The sequence below is a fragment of the Ammospiza caudacuta genome, chromosome 34, assembly GCF_027887145.1.
Source record: "Ammospiza caudacuta isolate bAmmCau1 chromosome 34, bAmmCau1.pri, whole genome shotgun sequence".
NCBI lineage: Eukaryota > Metazoa > Chordata > Aves > Passeriformes > Passerellidae > Ammospiza > Ammospiza caudacuta.
This window is the reverse complement of record NC_080626.1, coordinates 838,832-860,230: the sequence shown is the minus strand read 5'-3', so window position 1 is coordinate 860,230 and position 21,399 is coordinate 838,832. Positions and strand designations below refer to the sequence as shown.

The 21,399-nt window shown below is 55.6% G+C and overlaps 1 protein-coding gene across 1 annotated transcript; it reads right to left on the bottom strand.

Annotated features, from left to right (window-relative positions):
- Positions 1 to 16,086: 16,086 nt before the first annotated feature.
- LOC131570436 (zinc finger protein 239-like) lies at positions 16,087 to 21,068 on the bottom strand. Its single transcript, XM_058822798.1, has 3 exons — positions 21,043 to 21,068; positions 17,054 to 17,119; positions 16,087 to 16,900 (listed from the first exon to the last, which is right to left on the bottom strand). Exons 2-3 carry the CDS (start codon positions 17,073 to 17,075, stop codon positions 16,125 to 16,127), a joined length of 798 nt encoding a protein of 265 aa, XP_058678781.1. The 5' UTR covers positions 17,076 to 17,119; positions 21,043 to 21,068; the 3' UTR covers positions 16,087 to 16,124.
- Positions 21,069 to 21,399: the final 331 nt, after the last annotated feature.

The following is a 21,399-nucleotide window of genomic DNA, read 5'->3' as shown; positions in this document are numbered from 1 at the left end:
GGCTCTCACTATTGTGGTGTCACAGAGAAGGAATTTAGGGCAGCCACTGCTGTAGTGTCACAGAGAGTGGAATTTTAGAGCTACCACAGCTATGGTGTCACAGAGAGGAGAACACAGGAATTGCCACCCTTGTGGTGGGACAGAGAGGGGACCGTTGGAATTGTCACTGCTGTGGTGTCACATAGAGGGGGACATGGTCCTGCCAGAGCCGTGTCACAGAGTGGGGAACACTGTGGCTGCCACCCCTGTGGTGTCACAGACAGGGCAATGCTCAGTCTTGAACCGCTGTGGTATCATAGAGAGGGGAACGTTGATGTTGCCACCACTGTTGTGTCACAGACACGGGAACACTGCCAAACCTCCCCTGGTGCTTTGCCCACTCCAGTGCTGCTCCTCTGTGACACTGCAGGGCCTCCTAGGGACATTGTCACACTGCAGTGTCTCCTGGGGACATTGTCACACTGCAAACCCTCATGGGACTAGAGCGGCCGTGTGACACTCCAGGGTCTTGTAGAATCCAGAGACTCCTTTGGGACCATGGGCCTCCATGGAACCAAGAGGAGACTGTGAAACTCTGGGGCTTCATGGAACCATCCATTGTGATACCTCAGGGCCTCATGGTTCCCAGGAATCCTCGTGACACTACAGGATGAAATGGAACCAAAGGGACACTGTGACACTGTGGGTTCTCATGGAATCCAGAGGCCCTTTTGACTCAGTGAGACCAGTTGGAAACAAGGATCCTTTGGGATACCTCAGGGCCTTGTGGTATCCAGTGATCCTTGAGACATCATGGGGCCTCATGGAACCACAGGGACCCAGGAACACTGATGACAGAAGGCCTGACAATGTCACAATGGCCCCTTGGTTCCATGCAGCCCTGCAGTGTCACAAAGGCCTCTTGTTTCATGGTACCCCACAGTGTCACAATAGTCTCCTTGGTTCTGTGGTGCCCCACAGTGTCACAATGCTTTGCTTATTCCATGAGGCGTCGTAGTGTCACAATGGTCTCCAGGATTCCAAGAGTCCCCTCAGTGTCATAATGGCTCCCTGGTTCCATGAGGCTGTGAAATGACTTAATGATCTTTCCATGGTTCCATGGTTGCATGAGGCCTTGCAATGTCACAGTGGACATTTGGTTCCATGGGGTCTCACAGTGTCACAATGGCCCCTTGTTTCCATGACACCCCAAAGTGCCATAATGGTCTCCACAGTTCCATGGACCCTTGGTGTCACAATGGACCCTTGGTTTGATGGGGCCCCTCAGTGGCACAATAATCCCTACATTCCATGGAGTCACACAGTGTCAGTACTGTCCCCTTAGTTCCATGGGGCCCAGCAATGTCACCGTGGTCTCCATGGTTCCATGAGGTCCAAGAGTGTCACAATGGTCCCTTGGTCTCACAGGGCCCCACAGTGTCACAATGGTCCCTTGGTTCCATGGGCCCTGTACTGCTGCATTCCCCCTCCCCTTCTCAGGCCACCCTGCCAGCTGAGAAATGCTCCTTGGGCCTCAGCTTTGGCCAACAGCCCCTGGGCTCAGCTCCTCTGCAGCTCATCACAAACACTGTCTGCTCCAGGCACTGCTGCTGCCCAACCAGCTCCTGGTTTCTGTAGGAGCAGCCCTGGGAACTGTTTGTGTTCCCTCAGTGGCACAACATCCCTGTTCTCACACTGCCAAAGAAAGCTGTTGGTGCCAAGTGTGGCCAGGATGAACCATTGCTGGGCCTGAAGCCCCTCTCTTGGGGCCCCACAAACAGCGCTCCAAAAGGAGCCCTTGGAGCTCTCCTGGGCCAGCGACTCCCTCTGAGTGGGGCCTCTCCCAGCCGGGAACTCTCGGAGCCTGGGCCGATCCCCCCACTCCTTCAGGCTCAACCCTTTGCCCTTTGCTGGGGAGATGCCAAAGGATCCACAGTGAGCATTGCCTGCCCTCAGGGGAATTGCTCACAGGTGCCTTGCACTGACTCTTGGTGTCTGTGTGCACACAGGAGTGCCTGTGCTGGGGAAATGTGGCAGAAATGCTGCTCTCTGAGGGGTCTGAGTGCCTTGGATAGCTGAGCCAGTCAGGCCTGTAGGTAAGGGTGAGTCAAAAACTGTAAGCTAAGTTAAATGCTACTAGGAGTTTTTCTTTTGCTAAGTAGTGAAGTTTAACATAAGTTATAAGCTAAGCTGAATATTGTTAAGTGTTTTTCCACTGTAAAACCATTAAGTCCTAGGTTATAAGTAAGGTTAAGTACTGTCAAGTGCTGTTATTTTGCTAAATACTGAAGTCTAAGGTATCAATCAAGGCCTGTTAAATTTGAGTTCTGTTTAGCTTTTAGGCTGCATTCATTTTATCCTTGCCCTCAATGTCCTTTAGGCACACATTCAGGTGCACAAATTTTGACAGTTCTTAGTTAATTTGTGGTTTGATTGCCTGGATTTTGATTGGTTTTGTTGTTGCTTTGTTTCCTTGGTGTGCCTGAAGTGTCCAGTCACCAGCAGAGTGACTCTTGCCATGAAAATCTGTGCTGCTGTCCCTTTATATTCAGTCTGGTTTTTGCTGCTCCCTTGCTGGGGATTATTTCAGCGCTCTCAAGGCCTCGTTGGTAGCAGGGTAAAGGAGCCCTGTCCCAGGCTCTGGCCCTGGGGGACACAGGGACGCTGCCGGGGGGTCCCTGTCCCCCTGTGCCACCCCCAGAGCCCCGGCCCCCTGTCCCCGTGTCAGGCTCTGGGGTCGATCTCGTGGAACATCCTCTGGGGGAGGCTGCGGGGCCAGGGGCGGGGGTACTCGGGGGGACAGGGGATCCCGCTGTGCACGAGCAGGGTTGGACTGCTCTGAGGGAACTGTGAGGTGGGCCGGGGCAGAGTGACCTCCCCAGGGATCTCACACAGCCCCTGTGATGTCACACAGTCCCTGTGATGTCACACTGCCCCTGTGATGTCACACAGCCATCTGTGATGTCACACAGCCACCTGTGATGTCACACAGCCTCCTGGGATGTCCACAGCCCACTGTGGAATGGCACAAAACCATCCTGTTTCACAGAGCCAACACTGGCATATCCCTCTTTGATGTCATACAGCTGTGCTGTGATGTCACAGAAAGCTCTGTGATATCACAAAGGAACACAATGATGTCACAGTCCTGGGATGTCACAGCCTGTTCTGTGATGTCACTCACACACCCAGTGATGTCACAACCCACTCTCTGATGTCACAGCACCACCCTCCATGATAGTAGAGTCTGCAGTATGGCCTAATACCCTACTCTGTGATGTCACAGCAACCTCTGTGATGTCATAACCCCTCAGTAATATCAAAGACCCTCTCTGTGATGTCATACTGCCACTCTGTAATGTCCGTGGAGCCCCGCCTGGCCTGGGCATTGCTGCTGCCGCCCTCTGGCAGCCGTGCCCTGGGCCGGCAGCGTGCGGCAAGGGCCGGGCTGAGCCCTGCCGGGCCAGCAGCCCGTGTGGCCGCAGCGCCGGCAGCGCCGCTGGCAGGGAGCTGTGCCGCTGGGGCAGTGACAGGCTCTCTGTTCACAGGCATGGCCGGGCAGCACCTTAGGGGGCAGCAGCAAGAGCTGCAGCTGATCTGCACTGGTGAGTGAGGGCAGCGGGCTGACAGCAGGGGCTGCCGGGGGAGCTGCAAGCCCTGCCCCGGCTGCAGAGGGCTCTGCTCCTTGTGCGGACATGGGGCGGCGTGGGCAGAGCACACAGAGATTTCAGGGCCACCTTGGGGATCCGTGGCCAGCAGCTTCTGGCCAGTGCCCTTGGTCCCTGCTCCCTCCTGGCCATGGCCAGAGCCGGCTGGGATGGCCCTGGCAGGGGTCTCTCCACGGCTCCCCGCAGATCCGGGATCTGACCGTGGCTCTGTCCCTCTCTCTTGCAGCCCTTGAACTTCTGACAGAGGACATCAGCAGTGCCATGTCGGATGTGGCGCTAGAAACACTGTATGGCCTCCAGGCACCGCAGAGGGAGCGATATTCCCTCTTCCAGAGGCTGCAAGATCAGCTCTGCAGGACATGGAGGACACGGCCTCGTCTGTCGCGGCTCGGATGGCTGCGCTGCTGCAGCTCTGCAGAGAGCTGATGCCAGAGGCTCTGTCTGCTGGGGCCACCTGAGCCAGCAGGAATTTTCCATTTCTTTAAGATTGTTCTTTTCTTCTTTTTGTTTTTTTTTTTTTTGTTTTCTTTAGTATATGAATATAGAGTGTGTTATAATACACAGACTCCCAGGAGCTTTCTTTTGCTACCCAGGGTCTGCAGGGCATAGGGCAAGAGGGGGAGAAAGGTACCTTGGCTCAGCCAGCTGCCCAGGCGTGCATTGGTCAAGGGAAAATGGCCAGAAGCCCCTTGTCCTGTGGTGGTACTGCTGAAGCCTTTGTGCCGGTGACAGAGCGGGTGGGCAGGGCCCGGGGCTGCGGGCATCCCAGCCAGAGCGGTGCCTGGAGATGGCCACAAGCCCTGTGCCAGGAAGGAACCACCCTCTGTATCCTCCTGCCCGGGTGCTGCTGGCTGCCTTGCTGAGGGCTCCCAGGTGCCTCTGGATGGGGCTGCTCTGGAGCTGCTGTGGGGCTGCGGCGCTGCTGCCGGGCAGCTTGGCCAGGATGGGGCAGCCCCTGAGGGGCTGGGGCGCTGGCAAGCCCTGAGCAATGGGCTGTCAGAGGCCACAAGCAGCCCCCTGGCAGCCACCTTGTTCCTACCAGAGCTGACTTGCAAGAGGGATCCTGGGCACTCTGGAACTAACAGAATCAGTGTTGTTGGAAACCCAAATGCAGGGAAATCTCAGACCTTTGCTCTTGTCAGCAAAGCTTAGAATTAAACACAGGATTTGATCGGAGACCTTGGAAAGGCCTTCCAAACTTAGGTGCTAGAAGCGAGAATGAAGATTTCTAGTTTATTATAGCAGAGACACGGGGAGGAAGGTTGAAGTGGAGGAAAGTTTAGAGTTTTAGGGCTGAAGATCTAGAAAAAATACAAGTAGTTACAATGGTAAACAAGAAGCTTAGGATGCAGTGCTGTAGGTTTGTGTGTCATAACATGATTGGCTAAGGAAGCTTACACTGTAGCATGAGTCCCTAAGATGAAATATTGAAGGACTGGCTGCAAAACATAAATATCCTTGTTGGCAGTGTCTTCTTGGCCAAGAAATCCTTCAAAGCTCTTGTAACTACAAGTCTTGCGGCCTTGTGAGCCATGCAGTGCAGATGTGAGACAAACTCACCCTTCCTGTCTATGTAGAAGAGAAGAAAAAGCAATGGCATCATCTAAAAAACTCAGAGGTGTGCTCTCTAGCTTGTTCCAAATTCCCTCAAATCCCCCAAAGTGGGATTTAGCTACAAAGAGATGACAAGGACTACTCTTAGTGCTGGCTCTTTGACTCCAGAGCAGCTGCTTTAGAATCTTTCCCACAAGCCTGTGTAGTCATGTGCCAGAAATGGATCATTTGAAGAAACTTTCCCAACTGACTTGCATGGAGGTTTGTCTGAAGGGTATTTGAGGAGAAAGGCTCCCAGCAGAGGTCTGGGCTTTGGCCTAGCTGTGTCCCCTGCTGATTGTGAAGTGTGCCATCAACTGCCATCAGGCTTTCTGGGCTAAAAATATCATCAAGTCACTTGGACTTGCTCTTTTAGGCCTCTAAGAGCTGGACCAAATTTCGGGGCACATTTGGAGACCTCGTCTATGGGTGGATGTTCCACCTAGGATTTTCCCAATTGCTGGGAATGGTTCTCCAGGTCCCTAGTGTAAAACAGGGCTCCCCAGGAACTGCGCATCTGCAAGATGGTAAACAATTGTCTTGGTTTGAAGAGAGAAGTGTTGGCTAATGAAGGCAGAAGGCTTCTCTGAAATGGAAAATGTAAATCCCCTCCCTTCAAATGATTCTCATTTAGAAATTCAAATGCTCTCAGGGAAAGATATGGGGGGATAGGACTGAGCCCGCAGAGGCGGGCTCATCTATGGCTCATCTATGAATGGGTGGACGACCTCGGATTTTCCCAATTGCTGGGAATGGTTCCCCAGTTCCTTGGTGTAAAATCAGGCTCCCCAGCAAGTGCAGTTCTGCAAGATGATAAACAATTTAGGCAATTGGTGTTGCATCTTTCTAAATCGCTCTCCTTTCTCTCCTTTTGTCAAATACAAAGCTGTATTTTGTGTCTGGTACATGCCGGCAACGTGTGTATTTGCGATTTTGCTATGTGTGGAAACCAACCATGGGACACTTATAAAGATGAATTCTAATATAACTGTGGAAAGTAAAGCATGCAAGAAGGCCTTTGAACCTATCTTTTGTTCCTAATTAGCTTTTATAAGTCTTAAGTTGATTTAGTAGCATTTGAATTAAAGCTTTGAGGATGTTGCTTTTTGACAGGAGCTTTCTGCTTGTAGCTAAGCCTTAAAGAGTTTTGCAATAATAACCTTTTGAAGTATAATTTCAGAATATTGCTTGTAGTAAGGATCTTTGAAACTATAGCTTTAGAATATATAAAAAGGAAATATGCCTATCTTACGCCTTGACAAAACAGTGAAAAGCAGCTTGAGAAATGAATATGAATATCAACGCAAGGACTAACAATTTTGACCAAGGGAAGCTGGACATCACTGTTGTGAGATTTATAGTCTTTGCAATCAAAAGGTAAAGCCATGTCTGGAATCTGGACCCCAACAGCTGGGAGACTTCTTTCTTCATTCAGAAGTTGGAACCCCCCACCACCTGGGATATTCCTTTTCTGGGATACATCCTGAGAAAAAATAATCACAATATTGTATAGAATTGTGATGTAAAAATTGGGAAGAGAAACTACTGATGAGTAAAAATTTGGACTAGAAACTGCTGAGAAAGCTTAGGAGTGCCTCTGTAAATACTGGTAAGCCTCAACTATCCGTGTGCAGTTGGAGGGAAAACTTCCCCCACTGTACTCAGCGCTGTATTGCTCATAAATTGGTAAACCAATTGCTCATTTGGTAAACCAAAATAATTAATAAATTGATTGCTGCTTGAATAATGACCTAGTCATGCTTCTCATTTCTAACATTATAGTAGTGTTTACTGTATAGTACTCTGCCCAGGGGCAGAGCCCGCGCCGAGCCTTCCCTGCCGGCGCTCCCCGCAGTGCTGCAGGACGAGAGCCGAGCGGCCGAGCACCTGCGCTGGGCCCTGCCGCACCTGCAGAGCCCACAGAGGCCCCTACGAGAGGCGGCCGTCAGGTCCATGGGTGAGCCGGCAGCCCCGCGCCCCTCCCTGCCCCCGGCCCGGCTGCTGCCCCGGCTACAGCGGGAGCCGCGCCCGGGCCGCTGCAGCCCCGCCCGCCCTGGGCATTGCTGCCGCCGCCCTCCCGCAGCCGTGCCCTCTGGATGGGGCGGCAGCGTGCGGCAGGGCCCGGCAGCTCGCTGCCCGCCAGGAGGGCGTGCGGCTGCAGGGCTGGCAGAGCCCGTGTCGGGCAGCTGTGCCGCCTGGCGCCGCCGCATGCTCTGTCTTGCCAGGGGTGGCCGGAGTGCTCGTGATGGGGCAGCAGGAGGAGCTCCGGGTCCTCACTGAGGGTGAGTCAGGGCAGCCGCGTGGCAGCGAGCACTGCCGGGGGCAGCTGCACATCCCGGCTCCGCAGCTACAATCCGTGCCCGGGCTGCGCAGGGCTCTGCTGCCTGTGCGGACCAGGGGTGGCAGAGGCACAGCCCGGAGAGCTTTCAGGAACACATGGGGGATCCGTGGCCAGCACCTTCCGGCCGAAGCCCTTGTCTCCTGCTCCCTCCTGGCCATGGCAAGAGCTGGCTGGGATGGTCCTGGCAGGAGGCTTTCCTTGGATTCCCTCAATCTGGTCTCTGACCGTGGCTCTGTTCCTCTCTCTTCCAGCTCTTCAAGCCGTCAGGGAAGACGAGAGCCCATCCTGCATGAACACATGGATTCAGATGAAATTCAAAGGAAGATCTGCAGGACTTCATTTGTCTCCTGCATCAGATATACCTGTACCGGCCTCCTTCGATGATTTCCAGTTCCCATCGAAGATGGGAGAATCTACAGAGCAGAAGGGACCACCTGCAGCTCCAGGCACAGCTCTGGCTGCTCAGAGCTGAGCCTGTGTGAAGCTCCAGCAGCTCCTGCCATCTCTCTCCCTGTTGGCAGCTCCTTCCCTGCAGCCCTCAGGCCCTGCCCATGCCCTATTTTACCTCCCAGCTCGCCCCTTCCCTTTGCTTCCCCTTAATAAACTGTTTGGGTTTTTCACTTGACCCGCGTCTCCGTGAGCTGAAGCGACACAAAACCTGAGCCGGGGGACACGCAGGGCCCTGCTGCCCTTCTCCTGCCTGCTGTGTTCCGGGCACGGACAGAGAGGAACAAGGGCAGCTCAGGCTGCAAAGGTGCCTGTCCCGCCGCTCCAGTTGCACAGCAGCATGGAGTTAAAGGGCGTGCTGAGCACGCTGAATGGGACAAGGACCCTGAGTTGTAGAAGAGCCAGCTTGAGTGTGCTCTGAACCCAGCCGTGAGGGATTCCAGTGCAGGCATCCACGGAGGGCAAAGGAGCTTGCAATGGCAGAAGTTTCCACAAAGAGCTTCCTGAAAGCACAGCAATGCTCCATCCCTACACAGGGACAAGAAGAGGGCAGTGAGACCAGAGGCAGGGGCCCCTTCCCATCCCTCTGGGGCATGGCTGCAAAACAGCCGCAGCTGTGTCTTCCCGTGCCTGTGTTTGGGCTGTGCTGAGCCCAGAGCCGGCCAGCTTGTGCTCTGCTGTGCCAAGAGCGTTCTGGGCAGGCAGGCAGGCAGAAGTGCTGCGTGCACAGTGGGGAAGGGGCTCACAAGAGCTTCCTGTGGGAACAGGGCTCTGCTCCCTGCCTGGGAACAGCCTGGTTTTGCTGCTGTGAGCGCGGGCAGGAGCTCGGGCACTTGAAGGGGCAGCGGGCAGTTCTTGTTTTTAGGGGGCCCATGGCTGCGTGCCACAATGGACACGAGGAAACAGGCTTGGGAGAAGGAAGATGAGCTCGAACTGGAGTGCCTGTGCTACAAGGTGCAGAAGTAATAGAGCCTTGCCAGGGTTTCTTAAGTGTGTGTTGGTGTTCCCCAGGAAATGGACACATTTGGGGAAATGCCTTTGGAAGAGAGGGGCTTGCTTCTCAAGCAAAGTGCTTCCCCAGGAGCCCCCAGTGAGGTAGGTGCAGCTGTCTCCCTTTTGCTCCCTGCGCTCCTTTCCGTCCTTGAGGCCCCTTGCACTTGGCAGAGGGGCGTGGCAAGGGAGAAGCTGTGAAGAACAGCTTTGGCATCTGCCTGGGCCTGCAGAGACCAAGGCAAGCACCAGCGGAAGGGTGTGTCCCCTGCTTTGAGCACAGGACAGAGAGGGATCATCTCTGTCCAGCCAAGAGCCTGAAATGCCTCTCAGAGAGCTGTGAATTCAAAGGCCTTTATGCACACATTCATGCCATCTTTCCTATCTGCTGTGTTTTAACTCTTGGCAAGATGCGTTTGCCCCTTGCTTGCTGGAAGCTGCTCTGCTGCAGGGCTGGCAGCGAGCTGGGCTGTGCGGGCACCGTGGAGAGTCCTTCCCTGAGCACTTGGCGGGTTGTGGTGTGTCCAGGGCTGTGTTAGACAGTCGGGGCCATGGATTCCTTCCAAGCAGGGGCACCTTGGGTGGGGAGGGGGTGGCCCCGGGGCACGTGGCAGCATGTCCCTTTATGACACAGTGCAGCAGGTTCCCTGTGGAACCGAAAGGGACAGCGTGTCTTAGCAGCCCTTTGTGGCACGCGCTGACATAGGGGCTGGCAGCCACACGGCCACACCACAGTGCTCAGTGCACGCGATGGGACAGGAGGTGACAGAGCGGTGCTGTGAGTTGTCGCCCCACTGCTGGCTCATTGGCTGCTGACCCGGAGCTTTTCCAAGGCATTCCTCCTGCGGCTGGCCTCACGGCCAGACCTCGGCATTTGGTGACTCGGAGCTTTTCCGAGGCATCTCCCATCCCTGCGGCTGGTGCCCTCGTGGCCAGGCCGTGGGACTTGGTGACCTCCATTGTTCACCAGGAGTCTCCTGTCATTGTGGCAGGAGCCCTCGAGTGCAGGACTTGCTGTCCTGTAGCCTTCCTGAGGCTCCTCTGTTGCAGATGCCTTCAAGGCAAGACTGCAGCCCCTGGTTACTCAGGCCTTTGCCAAGGCATTTGAAAGGTTAGACAGCAGGATAGTGGGCAGACTGTTCAGTCTGTTCAAGGGGCTTGGGGGCAAGAAAAGCAAAGGCCCTGCAGCTGCCCCAGCGCAGAAGCCTGCAAAGCCAGAGCAGTTGCAGATGCTGCAGGATGGTGAGTGGTGGAGCTGGGCTGCTGGGCTGGTGCCTGCAGCTGGCCTGGCCCTGCCCTGCCCCATCCCATCCCATCCCATCCCATCCTATTGGAAAAAAGGCTCCCAATATTACCAGTTAGATTGTGCCTGGGCCAGTCTGACCCTCGCTGCTGGGCCAAAGGCAGCAACTGCAGCGTGTCACCCCAGAGATACCTTGGCTAGCTGGTGGTTGCAGCTGGGCACTGAACAAGTCCAGGCTTGTTGGAACCCCGTTCACCTCAGGAGGAATAGCTTCAGGCGATGGTGAAGAGAAAAAGGAGAGGATTCCGCTGGAGGGTTTAATGTCCAGAGGTTTATTCCATGGTTACAGAGGTCTGAACGTGAGCAACTGCTCCAACAGAATCCCGACCGCATGGTCTGATGACCTTTTTAAGCTCAGGGACAGGGGGAGGGGAGGTACAGGTGAGCCACCAACCAGGTGAGAGGGGCAGGGGCCCAGTGGAAGATGACACCCAGACAGGCCAATGACCCCTGGGCCTGAGTGGCATCCTTTGAACTTGACCAACCACACGATGCCTTGCTGGAATGCTAAGTCTGAGTGACAGGACTCACTCAGCATGGGGGTAAGGGGGAAGGGAGAGAGTATAGGCACACCTGGGAAAGTGACCTGGAAGGCCAAAATGGGACATTACAGCACACCACAACACCATCCCATCCCATCCCATCCCATCCCATCCCTGTGAACATGCCCATGGACGGGATGGGACAGGGGCCGGGGCTGCTCCCCCGAATGGGCGTGCTCCATCCCCTGGGCTCCCGTGGAGCTCTCCCTGCCTGGGCAGTGCAGCGCTGGGCTGTGTTCTCCAGCCTCTCCCGCAGCCCCTTAGCTCTGGATGCGCTTGCTCTTTAACAGATGCAGCCAGGGACCCAACTCAAGAGCAGGAGCCCAGCCGTGGCCTCTTCCACAGAGCAGCACAGGTACCTGCAGCCATCCCCCCTGGGCTGGGCCTGCTGGCACTGCTCGGCCGGGCCCTGCGCTTGGAGCAGGCCATGGAACGTCCCTTTCTTCCCGCCCTTCCTTCTGCTGCAGACACTGCGGAAGCTCCTCCGCCTTCAGCACACAAAGGCCAGCGGCTCCACACCCAAGGGCAAGGCCGAGCCCGACCCAAGGCCCAGCGAGCTGTGGGCAGAGGCTGCTGCCAGCACAGCCTCCTCTGACCTGGCTACCAGCTCCGACTGGGAAACGGATGACGGCTGCGAGGAGGCTGACATGGCCCTGACGGAGGGGATGGCCACCACCAACACCATCCCACAGGGCATCCCAGAGACTGAGGCCATGCCCACGCTCACTGTGAGTGCTGGACCCACTCTGGAGTTATTCCAGAAGGGTTTTTATTCTCTGCAGCAGCCTGGGGCCAGGGCTGAAGGCCTCCCAGGATAATGTGGCCCCTCAAGCCATGTCCGCTGGGCCCCCTCAGCCCCATCCCAGTGTGCTGGGAAGGCAAGCACTTCTTGGGGGAAGCTGGGCAAGTTGCTGCCTTGGACAGCACTCCAAGTCTTCCCCATGCTGCTTCCTCCAGGTGTAAGCTGTGGTGAGTGCCATGCTGCAGAGACTCACGTCCCATGAGTCTGTGGATGCCGGGCTGCAAATGGCCATTGTCAGCGTGACTGAAGAACACCCTGCCCCCGTGGTGATGAGCCTCCTGCGCTGTGCCCCAACGTGTGACAGGTACGGGGCACAACTGCCTCGAGAGCTCGGTGCTCACCGGCCCGTAGGGCCCCTCGCCCTGTACAGCCTGTCCAGCGGGCTCTGCCAGACAGGCGGAGAGCACTGGCACCCTCGGGCCCCTCTGTTTCCTGAGCCTGCTGCCATGCTCCCTCACGGCCCCATGCAGCTGCACAGGGCTTGGTACTGACGCACAGCTCTGGTCCCACAGAGCTGCTGCGCTGATCTGGAGAGCCGTGGGGACCTCAGAAGCAGCCGTGGAGGAGGTGCTTCTAGTGCTGCTTTCTGCAATAGAGGAGCAGCCACCGTACAGCGGCTTCCTCTGCAGCGGGGACAAGAAGGCCATCCTTGCCCTGGCTGTGAGTTTCTGGAGCTGGCCTATGCTCACCCTCCAGGTCACCTTCTCAGAAGCTCTCCATGCTCTCCCTAGCCTGCAGCTCCCTGCCTGGGCTGAAAGCTGGGCTAGGGGCAGCAGGCCAGGTGCTCCCCTTGCCTCTCCCCTCAGGCCCTGCCTCATGGACACCTCGGCACTGAGTCCTGCCTCGGGCTGCTTTGTCTCTTGCAGGCAACTCTGGTGCTGTGGAAGATTGCAAGCATGCCCGAGTGGCACTACGCAATCCTCCTTCATTCTCCCCACCTACTCGTGGCTCTGTTCTTGCAAATTTTTACCACCACGGAGCAGAGACCAGAGGACGTGGAGACCCAGCGCTTCTGGAGAGCGTGCCGGGAGGAACACGACCTCCCCAGCCAGCCCAACAGGTGCCAGTCGCCCTGTCCTTCCCACGCCCTTGTGGCCAGGGCCAGTGCTCCCAGAGTGACCTGGCCTTTGCTCGGCACGCAGGTTTGCAGCGCAGATCACGAAGGCTCTGCTCTCCCGCCTGGGCTTTGACAAGAAGCTGGTGGCTCTGGAGCACAAGCAGCTCTGGGACAGCCTGCTCTGTGCTGACACCCAGCACTATGCAGTGGGTCTGCTGGCCAGGTGAGATCTCCTAGTCCCCGCTGCCACCACCAGCATTTGTGCCCCCTGCCCGGAGTGGCCCACACAGTCCCTGGGGCTGTAAGCGAGAGGGCCTTGTCAGCGAGGGAGGGCCAAGCAGACTGCAACAGGCTGGGAGAGGAGGATGCCCAGCAGAAGCCACCTCCCAAGGGGCCCATGTACCCTTGCAGAGTGCTGGGGAAAGATCAGACCTCTGTGAGACCACACCTGGGAGAGGTCTGCCCACCCGGCTCAGGGCCTTGGTGCCTTTTTCCCCTGGCAGGGAGATGCACTGTGGCTTGACCCCCTTGTGTCCCTTCATGGCCTCGCACCTGCTCAGCCTGCTCGTTGGGAAGCAGCCCCGCTGGCATCTGCCTGCCCTGGCGTTCTTTGTGGAGGTGAGCCTGATGGCCAGCGCTGCCTGGCTGAGCTGGCTCCCAGCTCTCGGGCCTCTGGTACCTGCAGCCGCCTGGGAGGCCGCCCACGCCCGCTGCAAATGCCGGCCCTGCAGCTACAATCCGTGCCCGGGCTGCGCAGGGCTCTGCTGCCTGTGCGGACCAGGGGTGGCAGAGGCACAGCCCGGAGAGCTTTCAGGAACACATGGGGGATCCGTGGCCAGCACCTTCCGGCCGAAGCCCTTGTCTCCTGCTCCCTCCTGGTCATGGCAAGAGCCGGCTGGGATGGTCCTGGCAGGAGGCTTTCCTTGGATTCCCTCAATCTGGCCTCTGACCTTGGCTCTGTTCCAATCTTCCAGCTCAAGCCCTGAAGGAAGATGAGAATCCATCATGCATGAGCAAACTGCTTTAGATGACCTTTGAAAGAAGATGTTCACGACTTTGTTCATCAGCTGGATGAGATGTACCAGCGTCCATCGGCGATTTCCAGTGCCCATTGAAGATGGGAGCACCTGCAGAGCAGAAGTGACCAGCTGGAGCTCCACACACGGCTCTGGCTGCTCACAGCTGAGCCTGTGCGAAGCTCCAGCAGCTCCTGCCATCTCTCTCCCTGTTGGCAGCTCCTTCCCTGCAGCCCTCAGGCCCTGCCCATCCCCTTTTCTGCCTCCCAGCTCAGCCCTTACCTTCGCTTTCCCTTAATAAACTGTTTGTGTTTTTCACTTGACCCGCGTCTCCGTGGAGCTGAAGCGGCGCAAAACCTGAGCCGGGGGACACGCAGGGCCCTGCTGCCCTTCTCCTGCCTGCTGTGTTCCGGGCACGGACAGAGAGGAACAAGGGCAGCTCAGGCTGCAAAGGTGCCTGTCCCGCTGCTCCAGGGGCCATTTCCAGCCAATCAGAGCGGAGTGGAATTTGGGGCGGGGGGAGGTGACCCCGGGGATGGGGATGGGGCGTGCGGGGGCAGCCGGGGCCGCACTGGTGGCACTGGGGGTGCTCGGAGCCCCCCCGGCCGCGGGGGGAGGGGAGGGCGCGGTGAGAAGGGGGCAGGGCCCCAAATTAACCCAAAGGGGGGTCGGGACCCCCAAAGGGAGCAGGAGAGGCCTGGAACCCGCAAAACCAAGCACGGGGGAGGGGACTGGGGACTGGGGGAATGATGGAGAAGGGGCGGGAGAGCGGAGGGAAGAGGGGGATGGGACCCCCAAACAGGACATGGCCAACTTGATGTGGCTGCCTTCCGACGTGCATGGCAGCCAAAGGCAGCCTATGGTAGCCAAAGCTTTTTCCCAGTCCGTGTGATTCCAGTCTGTGCAATCCCAGTCTGTGCAATCCCAGTCCATATGGCCCAGTCCGTATAATCTCAACCCAGTTTATCCCAGCCTGTCTCATCCTGATCTCTATGGTCCCATTCCATATGGTCCCAGCCCATATTTGATCCCAGTCCAGTTTATCCCAAGTTGTGTTGTCCCGATCCCTATGGTCCCATTCTGTGCCGTCCTGACCCAGAGGATCCCAGTCCATATTTGATCCCAGTCCATATTTGATCCCAGTCCATATTTGATCCCAGTCCATATTTGATTGCAGTGTGTGTGGTCCAGCACACACTCCTAGGGTCTGGAATTCCAGTTCCCAGCCAGGAAAAAGTGTTCCTGCCCTTGAACTTCCTTCCTATTCTCTCAGCAAATTATAATAAATTAAAAATCAAGAAATTATAATTAAAATTAAATACATCAGAATAAAAATGAAATATAAAAATGAAATATAATTTCAACTCTTCCTTACAATACTCCAATAATGACTCAAGTCAAAACAACAGTAAACTATTAATATAACATTACCAAAAAATATAAATAAACCAATTATATACAAAGAAATACCTTTTGTAAGTTTTAACTCAGTAACCAATATACTTTAGATAAAAAATATCTAAAAAACTATCATAGAATCTAACACACCTTAGTAAAAAAAATTCCTATTACAAATATACTAAACACAAAACCAAACACCACTATAATTTCTCACACATTTGAACCAAACAATTAAACTTTATCAACATCCTTAAGTACTCTAAAAAATAATTTTCTTTTTCAAAATTCTAATTTCGGGTGCGTGGTTTTATTTGGATATTGGCTTTTGAATTGTTTGGGTTAGATGATTTAAAAAATGAGATTTTTATAGGAATTGAAACAGCTGAGAAGGCAGCACTCTGCACACAGAAGTGACTGAAAATGAATGGGACAGAAATCAGTAACTCTGAAAGTTTTATTTGCTGTCAAATACATCCCACCCAGCTACCCCACACAATCCCCATCCCACTGCTCCAAATTGGGATCCCACTTCTACCAATCACCTCCCAGCCCCAACTCACCCTGGTGGCTGTGGAATGGAGTGAGTCTGGCACAGGATTGAGTTTTTGTCAGGCGGGAACCAGCAATTTGAGGTGAGATTGAGCCCTGTTGGGTTAAAATGCAGTTGTTTTCATTGGAATTTGAGTGGTTTTGAGGTGACAGATTGATCCCTCTTGGCTTTTGGAGTGCAAAGACATGGAGAAGAGAAAAAAATTTAAGCCAAACCAAAAGGAGAAGCAGCCAGGTGTGTTCCCAAAACGGATCAGAGGGAATGTGAGTGACCAGGACTGTGCCCAAAGTGCCTCCTCCATTGGGGATGGAGCTGGAGCAGCGCACGAAGCTCTTCTCGCACTCGGGGCGCTCACAGGGCTTCCCTTACCGGTGCCTCCGTTGGTGTTGGGTCAAGTTAGAGCTGCTGGAGAAGCTCTTCCCACACTGGGGACACTCAGAGGGCCTCTCCCCAGTGTGGATGCGCCGGTGCTTGATGAGGGTGTAGTTGTGTAGTTGTGCTGGAATCCCTTCCCACAACCGGGGCATTGGAAAGGCCTCTCCTCTGTGTGAATCCAATTGTGCCGGAGGAGATCTGACTTGATCCGAAACCCTTCCCACACTTGGAACACTCGTAGGGCCTCTCCCCCGTGTGGATCTTTTGGTGGCGGATCAGTTGGGAGCTATGGCTGAAGCTCTTCCCACATTCCTCACACTCGTGGGGCCTCTCCCCAGTGTGGGTTTGTCGGTGCACAACAAGACAGGAGCTGTACCTGAAGCCCTGCCTGCAGTCGGGGCAGCGGAAGGGCCTCTCCTTTCTGTGCGTGTGCTGGTGATCGAGGAGATTGGAGCTGCTCTTAAACCTCTTCCTACATTGATCACACTCATAGGCCCGTTCCCCAGTGTGGGTCCTCTGGTGCCTGATCAGGTTGCAGTTCCTCCTGAAGCTCTTCCCACACTCCAAGCAGGTGTGGGGCTTCTCCCCATCATGGAGCTGCTCATGGAGCACCAGCTCCGAGCTCTGGCTCCATCTCCAGCCGCCTTCCCGGCCCAGGCTGGCTCTTTCCCCCTCAGATCCCCGCCAGCTGCGTTTGCAGCCCCTCCTTGTGCGGCATCTCCGGGGCTTTTCCTCCCCGTTGGCTTCCTGCGCCGTGGAGCCGCTCAAAACGGCCTCTTCCACCAGGTTCTGCCACGGGCATTTGTCCTCCCTGCTCTCCATGCTCAGCTCCTGCTCTGGGGGAGGAAGGACAAGGACAGGATGGGATTTGCCTCCGTGCCACAGGCAAGGGCAAGGAGATTCCCCCAGGGCTGAGCTGCAGCTGGGGCCGTGCTGGGCTGGGAGAGGGAGCAGCACAGAGGGGAAAGAGGCACTGACTTCCTCCTCACCTGCATCAGTGTCCCGGGGCATCTTCCTCTTCCTCGCAGCCTCCCAAGCACTGCGAATGGGAAATCCTGGTTTGAGGACAACAAGGTATAGGCACATTGAGTTTGAAGTTCCCTCTGCCCAAGTCCATCTCTACAAGTCACTGGCCATCTGAGCTCCATAAAAACCTCCCAAACACCAAGATTCAGCCATGGAAAAGCCTCCCAGGAGTTCCCCATCCCTGGTCCCTCCCCTTTGGTGTTCGGGGGTTCCCCCTGTCCCAGCTGCTGGGGTCATGCTTGGATTCAGGGTCCCCCTTGTGCTCGGTGCCCACCCTGCCCAGGCTCCTGGCAGTCCCAGCAATGCCAAAAGCTCCCCCCTCTTCGCTCTCCCCATTCCGGGATGCCGTGGCTGTTTGGGCTCCCAGGCTCCCTTCTCCCCTCATTCTCTGCTCTGGGCTGCAGCGGCTCCAAGGAGTCCCCCCTGCCCCTCTCCAGGCTCTTGAGGCTCCCGCCCATGGCGGCGCTTCCCCCTCTCTGGGCTCCCCACTTTGGGCTCCTGGGGCACACAGGGCTCTGCTCCTCCAGGCTGCCTCTGCCGGCAGTCGCCACTGGCACCCCCCGATGTCCCCCCAAGGGGCCTTTTCCGCTCAGCCTTGGACTGCTTCATTCTCCAAACATCTCCCCAAAAACCCAACTGGGAGCAACTGGGAGTGACTGGGAACATGCTGGAGGGAACTGGGACACACTGGGAGATACTGGGAGTGACTGGAACAAAAGTGAAGGTGAAAGAGAGCAACTGGAACCATGTGGAGCACAACTGGTTCATAGTGGCAGGGACTGGGAGCACACTGGGCTCACCTTTGGATCATACTGGGAGGGACTGGACTAATACTGGGAGTATCTGAGAGTGACTGGGAACACACCCTGCACATCATCCCCCATACTGGGCCTGACCGGGAGCACGCTGGGAGCAAATGGCATCATACTGGGACTGACTGGACTGATCCAGGAAGCAACTGGAACCATGCTGGAGGCAGCTGGGACCATACTGGGAGAGACTGGAAGGAACTGGGATTATACTGGCACAACACTGGGAGGACTGGCATGTGACTGGGATCAAACTGGAGCTTACTGGGATCATATTGGGGTTGAAAGGGAGCAACTGGGATCACACTTTGGGCTACTGGGAGCAACTGAGGGAAACTGGGATGATGCTGCAAGCAAACTGGAGGAACTGGGAAGGACTGGATGCATGCCGGAGGCAACTGGGATACAATGGGCATGACTGGGGAATCATACTGGGAGAACTGACACCTTACTGGGGCCACTGGCAGTGCCTGGAAATGGCTACAGACATGCTGGGTACAACTGGGATATACTGGCAGTGTCTGGAACCATACTGGAATGACTGGAACAACTGGGACCATGCTGGCGAGAACTGGGACCACACTGGGAGCAACTGGGAGTGAGTGGGACCATACTGGGGGGACTGGGATCATCTGGGGAGTGACTGGGACTAGAGCAGGGGAGTGACTGGGTTCAACTGGGACCACACTGGGAGTGTCTGTAACAACAGGGGAGTGATGGCACCACACTGGGAACAGCTGGGCCCATGCTGGGAGCAACTGGGATCACACTGGGGGCACTCGCATCAAACTGGGAGTGACTGGGAGACACTGGGATTAGACTGCAGGTGACTGGGTTCATACTGGAGTGGCTACACTCATACTGGGACTATACTGGGTTTGAATGGAACCTGACTGGGGCTTGCTGGGAGCTACTGGGCCATGTTGGGAGGAAAATGTGACACACTGGGAGCAACTGGGAACAGCTGGAAGGAACTGGAACCGTGCTGAGAGGACTGAGACTATAACTGGGGCAACTGGGATCATACTGGGAGCAACTGGGGCCACCCTTTGAGCAACAGATGGAAACTGGGATTATGCTAGAGGAAACTGGGAGTAACTGGGCAAGACTGGGACCATTCTGAGGTAACTAAAACAAACTGGGAGTGTCTCTAACCATAGTGGGGGGACTGGAACCACACTGGGAACAGCTGGGATCATGCTGGGAGCAACTGGGACGATGCTGGGGAAAACTGAATCTACCCTGGAGGCAACTGGGCACGACTGGGACCCTGCTGGGAGGGACTGGGAGTATTCTTGGAGCAACTGGGATCATAATGGGAGGAACTGGGAACATCTGGAACTATGCTGGGAGCAACTGGGATCACACTGGGATCACAGTGAGAGCAGCTGAGTCCATGCTGAGTTACACTGGGATCACATAGAGAGCAACTGGAATCATACTGGGATTGACTGGGAGTGGCTGGTTTTGTGGATGTTGGGGGGTTTAGATTTTGGGGGATTCTATTGGCAGTTTGAGGGGGAGTTTTTCTTGGGGTGTTTGGGGGTTTATTGAATTTTTTGTGGCTTTTTTTTGAATTTTGGGGGTTTTACTGAGATTTTGTTGGGATTTTTGGGATTCTCAGAAATTCTGGGGGTTTTATTGGGATTTTTAGGAGATTTTGTGGGGATTTTATTGGAATTGTGGTGGCATTTAGTGGGATTCATAGGGGTTTGGGGGGTTTTGGATTTTTGGTGGGATTTGGAGGGTTTAGTAGGGTTTTTTTGGGTGTTGCCAGGATTTCTTTGGATTTGGGGGAGATTTTGTGGGATGTTTTTTGGTTTTGAGGACAGTTTTGGGGGATTTGCGGAGTTTAATCAGGATTTTTGGGGTTATTGGGATTTCAAAGGATTTTGTGGGCTGTTATTGGGATTCTAGGGTGTTTTAATGAGATTTTGAGAGATTTAATTGGGATTTAATGGGTTTTATTGGGATTTTCAGGGGTTTCAAGGAGATTTTGGTGCATCTCAGCCCTTCCCCACTCCCATGGAATGCCCCAAAGCCACCCTAAAATTCCACTAATACCCCACAAAATCCCCAAAAGTCACAAGAAAACCCTCAAAACCCCCAGAGAATCTCCTAAAATCCCAGTGGAACTCACCAAAATTATAAAAAACTCCCAAAAATTTCAATAAATCCCCTCCCCATCCAAAAAACCCCTACAACCTCAACAAAACACCCAAAATCCAAAACCCCCCAAAATCCTCTAACCATCCCAAAACCCAAAAATTCTCCTCAAAACCCCAATAATTTCGCCTAAACTCCCCAAAAAATCCCACAAAGCCCAAAATAGCAACCCTGAAATCCCCAAAAACCCTCTCAAAACCCTAAAATCCCCCAGAAGCCCCCCAGAGTCAGTGGGGCCGTCCTGGATCAGGGGGCACCGGCGGGTGGAACAGGAGCCACTTCAGGGGGCCCTCGGAGCTTTTTGGGGAGGGGCACCGTGGGAGAGCCCCCCAAAAATTGGAGGGTGGGGGGGGAAACCCCTGCTGTGCCCCCTCCCCCCGAAACCCCCAGACCCCGGTTCAGGGTGGGCCTGGGACCCCCCGAGACCCCCAAATCTTCCCCCGGGACCCGTCCAGGAACCCCAAACCCCCCAGAGTCCCCCAGTGTTGGCCCAGAACCACCCTGGACCCCAAAAACCTCCCCAGGACTCTCAGACCCCCCCATTTCCCCACAAAATTCACCCCAGACCCACCTGAGACCCCCCCCAAATCCATCAGGATGCCCCACATCCCCCTCAGACCCCTCCCAAACTCTATGAAATCCCCTGCAGACTCCCCAAAATTACCCCTAGAGCCACCTCAGAACCCCCCAGATGCCCTCACAACACCCCAGTTCCTTTCACAATCCCCCAAAATCCCCTCAGACCCGCCCAATCCTTCTGAGATCCCCCTAAACCCATCTAAGAACGCTCCAGACCGCCTCAAGCTCCCCCCCAACCTCCCTAAAGCTCCCTCTGACCAACAAAAGCCCCCTCAGACTCCCTCATTCACCCCAAACCCATCGCACACCCCTGTGTTTCCCGTCGTTGCCCCCAAAACTCCCAATTTCCCCTCAGACCTGCCCCAAACCGCCCCAGTTTCCCCCCGTCCCCACCTCACCTCCGCTCTCCCCTCACAATCTCCGGCCTCTCCCGCGCGCACGGACTCTCAAGAACGGCAAAACGCCCCGCCCCGAACCAACCAACCACCGCCCTGCAAGTCCCCGAAATAACCATTCACAGCATCGCTCCCCTCAGCTACGCCCGCCTCCCCCGTGCCGCCCCAGCCAATCAGAGGCGAGCCGGAAGCGGCCCTCCCTCCCCCGCCGCCGCCGGGACCCGCCGGGCTCGGGACAGGAACGGGCGGGGCCTGAGAGGGGATCGGGGGGGGGGGGGCGGGGGAGGGTCTGGGGGGGTTTTGGAGGGGTCCGGGAGTTTGGGAGGGTCTGGGGGGTCTGGGGAGGGGTCCTGGTGCGTT